The sequence below is a fragment of the Podarcis gaigeae genome, assembly GCF_964106915.1.
Source record: "Podarcis gaigeae genome assembly, chromosome: 3".
Taxonomy (NCBI): Eukaryota; Metazoa; Chordata; class Lepidosauria; order Squamata; family Lacertidae; genus Podarcis; species Podarcis gaigeae.
Genome location: NC_139680.1, coordinates 82046670 through 82061615, shown reverse-complemented (window position 1 = coordinate 82061615; position 14946 = coordinate 82046670). Strand labels below are relative to the sequence as shown.

Below are 14946 nucleotides of genomic sequence, written 5' to 3'. Positions count from 1 at the left end.
TGTGAAACTAGTTGTTTTATTTTAATTTATTTGATTGGTTGTGTGTGGTTGTGTGAAAAGAAAGTTTTCTTTACTCTTTCATTAAAATAATAATCTATTCTAAAACAGCAAGAACAACCCAGGTCTAAAACTTGCTGTCAAACAAACTGAATGTAAAAATACAGTCAATCTGGTAAACTGGGATTTAAAAATCATTACGTAATCAAAATGTAATTACTACCAGCCTGATATATTTTATAGCTTTTATGAAAAATAAAATAAAATACAAAATTACAATCAGCATGTATTAAAATAAACTCAGTGATTCTTGAGTTTTTGGGAACTATTACGGTATGTTAGGAGCATTTACACAGCCTATAATATACAGATGAATCATATTTACAGACATAGCATTGGAGGGAAATAGTACTATCCTAAATGACAGATCTAATGTAGACCTGAGCATGAAAATGTTTCATGTAGTACAGAGCTTTTCACAGATGCAGGCTAAGTTCTGCAATACCAAATTTTATTTTTATAATCTACAAAGTATCTAAGCATACTACCCTTCTATCGATCTTAACTCTGTTTTTAAATTTCTGCTTTATGTTCTCTAAAACGGTAACGAGATGGAAGAGCACTAGATAATGCACGTTTATTGCTATCTTGTAGACAGATCTTGTTGAGTTTAATGACAGTATATTGGTAAGCACTATTTTATCAATCGGCTACAGAGTTCAGTAACGCATTGTGAATCAAGTAAAACACATTTTCACTTGCAAATCTATTGCTTCAAAGGTAATGCCACCTTTAGAAGGTGAATATTTCAGCAGGGCTTGGATCAGAAGTTTCGGAAGCGCTGCCAGAAAAGCAACTCAACTACAAATTTTCCTTCTGTTTTCAGATTAAAGCCACCCATTTAGTCCTTGGTCTAGCTCCTGACAGCTTGATGGTGAGACACCCAAGTAATTAACATGACTGGCATAAGCTTACAGGACCTTAGCTATGGAGGGGAAAACATAGTATTATTTCATGAGCCACCACATCCCTATGCAGATATGGTTTTAATAGTGGGGGATTGGGATCACGATGACCCACGCCCTCATTTGAATGTCATTCGTATGCTGAGCATCACATTTCAAAAAGGAGCCTGTACAAATTGAGACCAGTGCACTCGGGTCTGGTTTGCAAACACCTTAAACTCCCAATTTTGAAGGGTAATGACCAAACAAGTTTTCCTATTCAAAGCAATTCAAGTTCAAAACCTAAGTGGGGATAAAAGAGGCGGGCTGGGGTGGGGGCAATTGCCAAACCCTAGATTAGGAATTAACTCTATGGGGCTATTATTTATATTGAAGGCAACTGCAATTCTATTTATTTTAAATGGAAGATGGATGAGGTCCTCAGTCCTTTTGTCACTCATTGGTGCAGAGCTTGGGTGGGGAACCTGTGGTTTCCCAGATGTTTGGGACTCCCAATCAGACCCAGCCCATCATGGATGGTGGAAGTTGGGAACCCAACAGCAACTGGGAAACCTCATGTCCCCCACCCCTCACAGCAGAACTTGATTCAATTAGAGTGAGAAGCCCAGAACTGATTTAACAAAGTCCAATCCTGGAAGGAAACACACTAATTAAGAAGCCTTTTGGCTTCAACAGCACTCATGAGTGCTTCCAGTTTTTTATTCAAATTGTTTTAAAATGCAGAACCAACCTTAATTAGCAATTTCCATATTATTTATATATATGCATTTATCCAAATTAATAATGTCCCTATTTGTGAATGTATATCAATGAGTGACACTAACAGAGCGCTCAGCCAATAAAACCTAGGTTGTCAAATGCAATTATTTTCCAAATATTACTTTAAAACATTGCCTTACATCCCTATGTGTGATAGTCTGAGGTAAGCAGATGATTTATTCAACATCTTTTAACATCACTGCCTCAATCAAGATTTGTTATAACAGATGCGATGCACAATCAGTGCCAGCTTACTTTAGAAAATGTCAATAATATTTGAGAATGAAATTGTGCTTATATTTAAAATCTCTTCAGAAAAAAACATCTGGAATGTCAATGGAGAGATATTTTACAACCAAGGAATTGAAATACAATTGTCATTCACACATACAATCCCAACTTGTACCTTTGGCAGTATAGGGAGTAGCTGTATCAGATGGTAAAGCACCATTTTTAAAAAAAAGGATAAAAAAATTGTTTCCCAGATAGCTGGGGATAGAAAGGGACTTCACCCCATCATATTTTAAATTTTAGTATCATAGTGCTTGCACACTTTCACTTAAGTGGTATTTCACCAATGTAATAAAAATAATAACAATACTAGACATAAACCCTTGTAAAGCATTTAAAATGTGCTTATTAAAAAGACTGTGTAACCGGGATGATAAAATGGTGCCTGCAACAGTAGTGAATTGTGCTGTGTTGATTCAACTGCATCACACATCAAACTGGGCGTGTCAAAATCCTGCCCTTTCTAAAGTGACGAAAGAGCAGCACAATCTCCACTGGTATAGAGGTCTTGTGCAAAGTCAGACTTCCTGCGGTCTGAAAAAAGACTGAAGAACTGCAGGAAAAAATAGGATAGGATGACAATGATTGGATGGCACCATCATGTGGATGCTCCATAAAAAAACGAGTAAACGAAGCATGGCAATCCCAAACTAAACACTACTGTGGAAGGAACTTCAGATTTTTAAAACAACTTTGGAGAATGCCCTTTTTGCTTCTGCCTGGCAAGAAATGCAGAGGTAATGAAATACCAATGGTTAAAACCAAATCCATATTTGAAAAATAATGCATTGTTTTACTTCATTTTCATGCTACTACCTCTCCAGAATACATTATATTTCAATATGTTTCATTTAAATATAAAAAGGCAAAGGCAAATGATCCTTATAAGAGGACTACAAACAGTGTTCAAACTTCAACGTTTACATATCTGGGAGGCAATTTTCAGAATCCTTTTCTGCCTGAAGTCTCTGTACGGTGCTATCCAGCAAATCCATGTTATCTCGAAGTGTGACGTTGAGTTCAAACGGCTTGGGTTTAATAGTCAAGCCATAGGTGAAATCCATTTTTGTGTCTTCCTTTGGATTAGCACTGAAATTGCACTGGTGTAGGAATATGGCAATAAAGAGGAAGAGCTGCACTTTAGATAACTCTTCCCCAATGCACCGACGTTTGCCCAATGAAAAAATCATCACACTGCTGGTGAGATCTTTGTTAAGGAATCCATTCTCATCCAGGAATCTCAGTGGGTTAAACTCCTCTGGGGAAGGCCATTTCACCGGGTCGTGATTTACTGACCACTGGTTGACAAAGACCACGGTGTCTTTGGGGATGCGGTAGCCCATTAAGGTGGTGTCAGCCATGGTGGAGTGGGGAATGGTAACTGGCACAAAGCTGCTGAAACGCATGGATTCGTAAAGGAAGGCCATGACGTAAGGCAAGTGGGGCTGGTCTTCAGCAGAAGGCAAGCGGTCCCTGCCGACAACTTTATCGATCTCTTCTTGCAGCTTAGCCTGTACCTCTGGGTACCTGGTTTAAAAAAACAACAACACATTTGGGAAATTTTCTCTCAACTCTTCTGAAAGAAAAGGTTACCTGGGCAAATGTATGTCCCAAACCAATGTATGTCCACTGGTAAAATGTGGGGAGGATGAATTGGCAGGTGGGATAGAAGTGTGACCACTTCTTGTGCCTCCAGGTCCCCCCTGCAATGTATCCTCAGCAGCCTCTCATGCCCTCAGTCTGCTCCAGTGGGTCCCCAACCTCCCAAGCAGGTTTCAGGTCAAGGAGAGGAAGGGAAGTTCCATTAACACAAGCAGGACAGGCAACTGGATAGCACCCATATCAGCTCTATGAATGTGAAGAGACTAATTTCTTCCTCCTTACAAATTCCTGTTTGGTCTGTTTTTATATACGGTAACTTCTCACAATAGTACAAAAACCTGTATGCCAAAATTGAAGTAAAAATCTATGTTGTTTCTTTACTTGGTCTTAATAGAACAATCTTTGCCTCGTTCCAGGTTGGGGAAGGGATTGTGTCAGTGCTAATTACTGAACTGGTTTTTGTGTTAACATGCTTGCAAACTGTTTGCAAAATTTCACTGTTAACCCACCAGAGCCTTGAGATGTTTAATCTCATATTTGAGCTTTTGCTTCTTGCATTGTTAAACAATGAATCCAAAAATAATATATATTCTGAAGCTTTGAGGATGTGCATTTTATCTAAAAACACTCAACTATCATTCTCCCAATGAATATACTAGTGTCCAGAAGAGATAATACAATAATTGACTCAATACAGTTTTAATGGCTTCATATCAATAGCTAATACCCAATACTGAGCTAATTTGTACATGGAAATCTATTTAGTGCATTACACATTTTGGCCTCAGGGTAGGATCCAAATTGGTTTGGTTTTGTTATCCTGCAGACACACAAATTGTTTTGGGCAGCTAGGCTAAACTATGAGCCCTTGACAACAGCACTGGGTTGAAGTAAGAGGGCTGAGCAATGGTTTGGAAAAGGGAATGATGAACCACTATTTTTTTGCCATATGACCTGTTCTTGTATGTCACATTATGAAAGGAAACATCCAATTAAAAGGGGGGCGGAGATATTTTGGAACAACTTTCAGTTTACTGAAATTCTATACAGCAAGGTGGTGCTTCATTGTTCTAAAAGAGCACAATTGCAATTTAATGGAGGATACCAAACTGAAATTCAAGCTAATGTGACTCCTAACAGGATCTGGGGGCCATTCGTTTTTCCTGGATAGAATGGGGGAACCAAAAGACCCAGATAATCACATCAGGCCAAATTCAATGAGAAATTGGATTTCTCAAAGAATGGGCAAAGTCCATGGCATATGCACCTCAGCTATCACCTTCAACTTTATGGGAAGATACATTCAGCTTTCTCTACATGGTTGGAGAACCTCAGCTCAAGAAGAAAATATAGGCCTTCAGGCTTCTTTGCCCTTCGGCTTTGCACTCTCCTTGAGAGTTTGTGCGCACTCCAATCCATAAAGCCTTTTGCTCACCTGGATGGGGGGCGGGATGTGCAGGTGCATGTAGAAACTGGCAGACCAATGTACGAAGTTAGAATTCCCATTCCTTGCTCTGCCCCCATTTTAGCCTCATCCCTCCCTACCCGCTCATGCGGTCCTCGGAAGATTGCCCTGTGGGGAATGTGGCCCTCGGATTGAAAACAATGCTTTCTCACCGCCTCTCAGCAGAGATCAGCTCCTCTTCGGGTCCCCAGTTCGCCAGTTCCACTACCTGAGATTCTCCGAGGGGCTTTTGCCTCGGTCTCTTCCAAGTCCCCACCCCACCCCACCCCGCAGCCCAGTAGCTCACCTGATGAGGAAGATCAAGAGCCACTGCAGGGCGGTGGAGAGCGTGTCCTGGCTGGCGCCGAAGATGTCGGTGACGGTGGCGGGCACGTGCTCCAAGGGCAGCGCGGGCTGCGCCTGCTGGAGGCGGAGGAAGGCGTCCATGAGGTCGCGGAGGGCGGCGCCCGGGCGGAGGCTGCTCTGGTGCTGCACGAACTTTTGGCGCACGAAGCTGTAGAACTCGTGGTTGAGGGAGCGGAAGGCGCGGAAGGCGGAGCGCACCGGGTTGGGGAAGCGCTGCAGCCAGGGCAGCACGTCCACCAGGCTGCCGGCGCCCACCGTGCGCCCAAACTGCTCGTTGCGGCCCACCAGGCGCCGGAACTCGGCGTCGGCGTGGCTGTAGCGGCGCCCGAAGCACAGCGCGCTCATGACGTTGGCCACGGCCACCACCAGGCTCCTCGACGGGTCGACGAAGGCGCCTCCGGCGCACGCACGCACCAGCAGCCGCACCACGGCGCGCGCCTCGGCCACCAGGGGCCGCTCCAGCAGGCGGCGCGCCGAGAAAGCGCGCACCGTCGAGTGCGCAAGGCGCCGCTGCAGCTTCCACAGCTCCGAGTAGCCGCCGAAGGCCAAGCTGCGCCCGCCCGACACCAGCTGGAAGGAGGGGAAAGGCGGGCGGCCCGCGAAGGCGGCCCCCTGGCGGATGAGCGCCTCGCGGATGGCGCGCTCGCCGCTCAGCACCACCACGGGCCAGCCGCCCAGGCGCAGCTGGAAGACGTGGCCGTAGGTGGCCGCCAGGCGCCCGAAGGCCAGGTGAGGGGCGCTGCCCAGCTGAGCCGCGTTGCCCAGCAGCGGCCACGGGAAGGGGCCCGGCGGCTCCAGCCTCCGCCGCCGCCGCCGCTCTTGCAGCAGGAGCCTGGCCGCGTGGAAGGCGGCCAGCAGCGAGAGCAGCAGCAGCAGGAAGCCCTGCACCGGGGGCACGCCGGCCGGGAGCACCTCTTCCAAGGCGCGGGGGCGCACGCTGCGGAGAAAAGGGCGGAGGTTACAAGGAGAGACAGACAGGCGGCACAGCCTGCGGCGGGGAAGCGCCCCCCGCCATCCGCGCGTCAGGCCGCAGGTGCAGTTTTAAATGCGGCGCCATTGAAAAAGAGGGGGAAACTGTTATGTACCAAAACTTCCTGCACGTGCAGTTTCCTTTGTGTGGAAAGGGATCCCCACCCACCAAATTGAGGGCCCTCAAACTTGCAAGCCTGCTATAGACACTCGGCGTCCAGCATTCGCAGCCTGCCCTACATACTCGGTAATAATACTTGGAGCCAGGGCAGGTTAATTTTAGGCAGCATGTGCGTGTGTGTCTGAAGGGTAAATACACTGACTTAAACCTTCTCTGTGTTTTCTCAACGGAAGTGTATGTTAATTGGCTGCTGTAACAAGTGTATTGGTTTGTAACTCATAAAGCCTTTTTGCTATCAAGGATCTTAACACTAATGTTGATCGTGCCCTTAAACGCACTTGCTAAGGAGTAAACCCCAGGAAACAAGGAGATTTAAGTCCAAATAAACAAGTACAGGGTTGCACTGTGAACCAAATATTGAAAACAAGGGCTATACTCCAGTATAGAGTGTGTACACCTTTCTAAGTGTATATAGCAAAAATGCTATTTTTGGAATGAATTTTGAGTAAGCTTTAGCTGTAAGCATCTAGTACTTTTCAAAAGCAAGTGTGGTAATTTCTGGGGGAACTTGTTTTTGCATAAGTTGGTAAGTTTATTGCAGAATCAGAAACGCTCATAATCAAGTATAATAACACATTCATCATCTCCATGGTTTTTTCCTCCATGTTGGAAAAGCAGGCTTTAATTCAGTGTATGTGAGGGGATCATTGAATGCATGCTTGCATTAAGTACAGGCTTTAGTTTAAACCAAGTTGTGTTTTTTTAAAATATGATATGTAATATCGCCAAAGAGTAAACAAATAAAAGAATCAGTTTCCTTAAAATTACAAATTTTAAAAACATATTTTAAAAATAAAGACCATCAATTTCCATCCACCCTGCTCTAAACTTCATCTTTGGTTTGTGCTTTTGGAAAGCTTCCCAGAGTCCTGCCAGAAAAAAGGCATGAACACTCCATGAAAATTTGCACTTTGAAATGTTATGTGGGAATTCATCATATTTGTGCATATCTATGCACTGTTTCAGGCAGGAACCTAGCAGTGAAGTAAGAAAACTTGCAGTACTTAAACAGCATCCATCACATCACTTCAAAAGTAAGGTGTTCTGCACAATAAGTTAGACTGAATTCAAGCAGAGCCATGAATTGCTTTCGTACTGGTACATTAAAACAACCCTCTTCTCCTGACCATTAATTGCTTGCCCAAATAAAAAAGGGATTGCAGCTTTTCAAAATGATACTTAGCTTTTGGTCTCACTAGTTTCAATAGTATGTACTATACTCCCAAGTAGGTGCAGAGCATCACATCCTTACTTGAAACAAAGTCCACTGATTTCACTGAAACTTGTGTGGAAACTAAGATTACAAGCTAACCTTCAGGTTGCAGTTGTATATCCTGATGCTAAACACATAGCAGTTACCCAGTTCAGTGTTTGTTTTGTTGTAAGTGGTAAAGGGACCATTAGGTCCAGTCGTGGCTGACTCTGGGGTTGCGGCACTCATCTCACTTTATTAGCCGAGGGAGAAGCCATATAGCTTCCGGGTCATGTGGCCAGCATGACTAAGCCGCTTCTGGCGAACCAGAGCAGCACACGGAAACGCTGTTTACCTTCCCGCCGGAGCTGTACCTATTTATCTACTTGCACTTTGATGTGCTTTCGAACTGCTAGGTTGGCAGGAGCAGGGACTGAGCAACGGGAGCTCACTCCGTCGCGGGGATTCGAATCGCCGACCTTCTGTTCGGCAAGTCCTAGGCTCTGTGGTTGAACCCACAGCGCCACCCGTGTCCCTTTCAGGAAGGTTTACTTCCAGGTAAATGTGTATAGGTTTCAGCCTCAAGACCCACCAAAGGCAATGGGACAAGTGATTTATGATTGATTGATTGTAGGATTGCGACCAATATGCAGAAATCAAGTCAATGCAATTTACCATTGATAGGACTGGGGTAGACAAATAGTTTGGGGGCAGCCCCAGAATGACTGAGTTCAATGGGATCTTAAGGTGATACCCAATGTTCTTCATACTCTGAATCAGTAGAGCCATTGATTTCAGTGGATCTACTCCTGAGTGTGACTTAGTTGGCTGCCACCCTTATGCTGTAGATTGGCCACACTCAAACCAGTAGCCTTAGAAAGCCACTTTTAGAAACTTTCAGAATCTTGGGTTCTGGACTTGTATCCACTGCCATGGTTTTTTAAACCACTCTTTTACCCACACAAATCCTTACTCTAGAATTGTGGGCAGGGGAGTGTCCTTCCCATTCCTCACCCTCAGCATGTGTGCAGAAGGTGGGTTGAAGATGGAAACAAGTCAGCATTCACACTTACAAATGATGCTGCAAGATCCCTTATCCTACTGCAGGTGGAAGGGATCTAACTGCAGGGGGCAAATGAGAGCCAAGGACTCTTCTCCACCTATGCTTGCCAACTTAGGGCAACATCTGCATCTGAGACCTCTAGTACATGGAAGCTGATGCCATAATAGATGCATTCACCCAGGAGTGCCAACTTGAATAAAATATTGGGGAGGGGCTAGGTAAGCCCATCACACATAATCACATGACGCACTGCATGAACACCATTTGAATGGCAATGCCCATTAACTCGGGGGGCAGCCCCTCAAATATTTTATGGGGAGGGTCGAAGCCCCTGGCCCCTAGGAGGTGGCTGCTTTGTACAGTGGTACCTCGGGTTAGGAACTTAATTTGTTCTGGAGGTCCGTTCTTAACCTGAAACTGTTCTTAACCTGAAGCACCCCTTTAGCTAATGGGGCCTCCTGCTGCTGCCACGCTGCCACTGTGTGATTTCTGTTCTTATTCTAAAGCAAAGTTTTTAACCCAAGGTACTATTTCTGGGTTAGTGGAGTCTGTAACCTGAAACATCTGTAACCCGAGGTACCACTGTATTTGCCTGTGCTGCAGAAGTCTTTGCAGGTTTTGCTGCCACAAGCTAATGCAGCTACACCTCTTTAAAGCACCCCAGGTTGTCACCCAAAGACTTGGGGACCTAAGCAAACCAACTTATAGGGCTGAGACTCAAAGCAGCTATTTGGGTAAATGCCCTTAAGAAGGGAAGTATATGTTGTAGGGGCACCCCCCCCCCAGGAGGATCCATTGCCTCAAAAAGGCACGACTGGCTGTTTCCTCGCACAAGCCACCCCATATTAAAAAGGACGGGCCGGGGGGGTTGCTTGTTCGCAGGGTCGGGGACTCACCTGTTCACCAAAGCTTCTGCCACATCTCTCTGGCTCATCCTGCCTCCGGCCAAGACTCGAGCTCCGCACGCACGCAGCAGCCCCTGCTTGGGGGAGGACGAGCGAGCGGTTTCGAAAAGATCCCGGTCGCTCCTAGACTCTGGGCAGCAGGTCCTTCGCGACGGCCAATCAGCGCCAGCCGCGGCCCCCGATCCCGGCCGTGCTGCGCTTGCCGCCCACCAGCTCCTCCAGGCGGGGTCTCCCTCGGGCTGCTTCGGGAGGAGCAGCGCCTTGCGACGAGGGGAAGCCCAGGCAACTGTCTTGCTTCCTCGACGAGAGACGAGCCGTCTCCTCTTCTCGCTCCCTCCGGGCCCCGCGAGGAAAGTGGAGCTCGCAAGTGCCGTGCAAAAAGGCAGCCCCCCAAGCTTCTCGCGGAGCTGGAGGTAGGGGAAAGCCCTCCTCTGCCCCCGGAGGCTGGAGAAGTTTCCTACCCTCGGCGTGTGTCACCTCCCCGTTGCGTGCGGAGTCCGCCTGGCGTGATCTGCGGCTGATGGGAAGCCTCTGGCCATCTCCTCCCCTCCCCGGGCGCGCACGCGAGATCCGCAGGGAAACGGAGACGGAGGAGAGCGCCGGGCCAAAGGGCCCCCCGCGCTGCTTTCCCAGGACGGAGCTCAGCCCGGTACTTCCCTCGCTCCCTCCCTCGACTTCTTAGAGAGGCTTCTGTTTCCCAGGCTGGCTTTGCAAGGTGTGTGAGGACTTGCCAGCTTCAGCCAGCCAGCCAGCCAGCCACCCCCCCCCCCCGCCGGGGTATCAGAGGGTGAAATTAGAGGATAGCGTTGGGGGGCGTGTTTTGATGCCAAATCTTTTTTTGAAGCTACACTCAGATCTTTGGCATGGCATGGCCATAATGCTACCTCTGAAATGGTAGCTGAATCCTAGCTGAGGTCCCTTCAGCCCACCCATCAGTAAAATAGTTGAGGGGGCTAACCCCACCCCAAAGTTGAGGGAAAATCCCATTCAAATCGTGTGTGTGTGCCATGTCATGTGATTGTGGAGCGGGGCTTACCTGCCCCCCCCAAATATTTTATTCAAGTTGGCACCCTTGCTTGCCACACAAATCCACATGATTTGTTGCCTCATGCCTCTATCTGGGGTCCATGAATCCCTTCACACGCTGATATTTATTATTTGCTGCATTTATATCCCACCGTTTTTTCCAGGGAGCTCAAGGCAGCGTACATGGTTCTCTCCCTCTTCATTTTATCTGAAAAGATGAGACCTGAAAGACAAAGGGCTTTGAAGACCACACTGTGGGGGGGGATAAATGATATGCTGGATTTACAGCCAAAAAGATCAGTTGCTAGGTATTGTTGGCTGCAGCCTGCAGATTTTTAAACACCTTGGAACACTGAAACATAGGAAGTTGGCTTATGCAGAGTCAGACCACTGGTGTCTCAAGGCCAGTGTTGTCTGTACTGACTGACAGCAGCTTTTCAAGCTTTCAGGCAGGAGTCTCTCAGCCCTACCTGGAGATGCCCAGGATTGAACTTGGGACCTTCTGCTTGCAAGGCAGATGCTCTGCCACGGAGCTATGGCCCCTTCCCACTTGATCCAGGCCAACATGTACAAGTCTAGCAAATGAAGTCTACATCAGCATGTCTGCAAACCACTTAAGCAAGTGAATTGGCGTATAGGGGAAGACAAAAACAGAATCCAAGGGTTCCATAATGAATCTCAACCGTGCAAAAAAAAAAAAAAACATCCCCAATCCTAAATATGATAAGTTAGATAGTGAATGGAGAAAACCAACAACACATTCAGCTAGTCACTCCAAAAAGGCATTCTGTTGGTTATAATTTTGTCATTTATTTGTTTTTCAGAAATGTATTACTCTCCAATAGTGTGGTAGGAGAGCGGGGGGGGGGGACACCTTACACCTGGTAACCAAGGTTCCCCTTGGGTTTCAGATACTACATGGGTATACGAGTCTAAAAAGCCTGGGACACAAATTTTCATGGCCCTCTAGTGGCTATGGTGGCTCATTTGCCACATGTAGTGTATTTAGTGTTGTTTCAATAAGTGTACAGTATACTCAATTCTGACCAAACTAAGCTTCCTGATGAATATTGTGCTCTGGGGGACTTATTATTTCCTTGACTGTGCTTTAAAAATATTTGATTCTTTGAACACCGTGTGCTCCCAGTCCTCATGCTTTGATTTATTTATTTATTTATTTACCCACATGCTTTGATTTATTTATTTTTAATGACAGCAAACAGTTGCTTGTCCTGCTGTGACAGCTGTCACTCTTTTGTGTGTGTGGTGGCAGAGGTTATTGTATGGGGAAAGCCCTAAGGATGTGGATGGTCTGTTTTCAGTAGTGGCTGGTGCCTGTTGAGACTGGTAGGAAAGAAGGAAGAGAGGCCAACAGTACATAGAGGGAGAGCCAATGACAGACAGAGCCAACTCCTTCTAGTTTTGTCCCCATCTCCATCCTCCCTGCTGAGTTCTACAGGGGCAACACTGACCCTAAGGTGGAGAAAGCTGACAGTCAGTGCCATCCCCATAACTGGATGATTGAGGTTGGTGGGGCAGCCCTCCATTTGCATAACAGACAGGCTTCCGCTGTCCATTTCTGCTTGGAACCCTGCAGAAGAGACAGAACATAGCTGGTCTCTTTTCATAAAAATGGACCTCATACAACATTTCATTTGGTTTATGAAATGTTCATGAGATTTATGGGGTTTAGAAAGAGGAAGTGTATCCAATTCAAGTGTTATCCAATTCACAAAGCTCTTTCAATATGCATTTTGTTTTACAGTTCAGGTGTAAAATATACTTTGTGCCCGTCCTTATTATATTTGGGCTTTTTTTTGTTTTTTGTTACAAGCCCCATCTTCCCTCAGGGTATGTTTTGACATTTCCCAAACTTCCTCACTTCTGCATTCAGCGCAGAGTGAGGGGAAGGCGGCTTCTGCAGGAGAGCTTATCTGCAGCTTGTGTGCTTCTAGGGTCTGCCTACCCATGAGGCAAGGTGAGGGTCTGCCTCAGGCAACAGGGATAGCAGATCAGGCCTCCAAGGAATGCACTGCCCATGGCAGCGACGCCTGTGCCATGCTTGTCTTGGTGAATAGTAGGTTCAGAGCAGGTGGTTGTGCTCACACAGTTCAAGTTCCATCTCCTTGATGACAATTACATCCCACCTCTCTAAATATGTGGACACAGGCATCCATGTTGAGACAATTCTCAACCATCTCAAGGCTAGCTGGTTTGCTTCATCTGCCTGCCTGAAATTGCATAGGAAGCTCAGAAAGAATCACATTGCACATAGTTTGTGGTTCTAGAGAAAGTGCTACCATGGTTTCAGGTCAGGAGTTTTCCAAGATATGCTGGACTCAGACCATATAAGATTTGAAAGGGGAATCACTGGCACCTTGAATTGTGCCAAGACTTGACAATGCAGTCAATATAGTTGAAGAGTATGGTCATAGAGGCCCACACTCAACAGCTGATAGGCTAAGATACAACTTGCAAACAGGCATCAAAGTTCCATGTACAGTGCCAAGCAATGGTAAGTCCAAACATCCATAATAATTCTAGTGATGCTGCTGCTGTGGAAGTGCATTTACCATGTTTTGAGCACATGTACCATCTTCTGGCCTGGATCAAACTTAGGTAGAACTACTTCCCCTTGTTTCCTGCTGAAGTATTACCCTCAGGGCTGATTGGCTGGTTCTTATGCCAGTCATAAAATCAAAAGGTAGAACCTAGCTATAGATTGAGAGCATTTTCCTGTTGGTGAAGCGTTCCTTTGTCAGACTTTCCTTTGGTCCACCTTTGAGACTGACAATGGACAATGGCCACAAAGAAAAGATCCTGATGCTGTACTAACTTTGCTGTACCTCTCCTTCACTAATGAATTAACTTTTGTCATGACTAACAGGAAAATTATTAGAACTAACTGCTACCCTTTATTATCCCTTCCTTATCCACTATCTATTTCTGACTGAGTCTCACAGAAGAACTAATGAATAAACCTTTTCAGCAGGGGGCCAGTCCACTGTCCTTCAGACCTTGTGGGGGGCCGGACTATATTTTGAAAAAAATAATAATGAACAAATTCCTATGCCCCACAAATAACCCAGAGATGCATTTTAAATAAAAGGACACATTCTACTCATGTAAAACACGCTGATGCCCGGACCATCCGTGGGCTGGATTTAGAAGGCGATTGGGCCGGATTTGGCCCCCAGGCCTTAGTTTGCCTACCCATGGAATAAACTGTCCCACCCAAATTTTGTTAACGTCACAAATATTTGATATCGTCAGAAACAGAATTTATATTTGAACATAATTTATCTTATGTTCTCTTTTTTCAAAGTCATTCACAATTTGGTGTGCCAGAAGACAAGTGATATAAATAAAGTATATTTGAATGAACATGCACTGTGTGCATTTGAGTTACACATTTTTTCAGGATTTCCTGAAATTCATTGTAGAGGCTGCACACGTCCAGTGTGAGAAGTAAAACTGACCTCTGTGAGATTTATTTCTGAGTAAAACACACAGAGAACTGGGCTTTAAGATTGTGTGCCTGACCAAATCACATGGAGAAAGCAACACATGATCCTGCATTAACAAAGCACAGCACGTTGCCATCACATAGTCTCTGTGCTATTAGGAGCCTGGCTTTTATAACAGTCATTTTTTTTTAGAGAGAGAGAGAGAGAGAGAGAGAGAGAGAGAGAGAGAGAGAGAGAAAGAAGCACTCACAAGGTTAGCTGCTGCAGGGATTGTTAACAAATTGCAACAAATTCCTTCCTAACTTAATATGGTTTAAATTATACATATCTTTTCCTGAGCAGAATGTGTAACTTTGCCTGCGTGCGGAATAAAAGTAAGTTGGTTGCGTGCTTGAAAAGACTAAAGGAGAATGAAATAAAGTTCTGTCACTTTAAAGACTTCCTCCCCCTTCCAACACCACTATCCACTAATTGCCTGCAGCAAATCTATTGGGGAATTGCGTGCAAACTCTGACATAACCCCAGGCTTAACATAAACTAAACTCTCTCAGGTCATTGGCAAATAACAGGTATATCCGGTTATGCTTTTGTACCTGTCTGCACACAAATTAAAAGTGCATGTAAAGTTACCATAATGAAAGGCAGAAGGGAGGAGGGAGGGAGAGCTAATAACCAAGTGGCTCACGCTATTCATTACTCTCCTCACCAGTGTCCTAAAA

The 14946-nt window shown here is 45.7% G+C and overlaps 1 protein-coding gene across 1 annotated transcript; it reads right to left on the bottom strand.

The window, feature by feature from the left end:
• Positions 1–10284, bottom strand: CYP1B1 (cytochrome P450 family 1 subfamily B member 1). Its single transcript, XM_083732514.1, has 3 exons — positions 9726–10284; positions 5366–6361; positions 1–3539 (listed from the first exon to the last, which is right to left on the bottom strand). Exons 1-3 carry the CDS (start codon positions 9761–9763, stop codon positions 2933–2935), a joined length of 1641 nt encoding a protein of 546 aa, XP_083588640.1. The 5' UTR covers positions 9764–10284; the 3' UTR covers positions 1–2932.
• Between the last annotated feature and the right edge of the window lie 4662 nt (positions 10285–14946).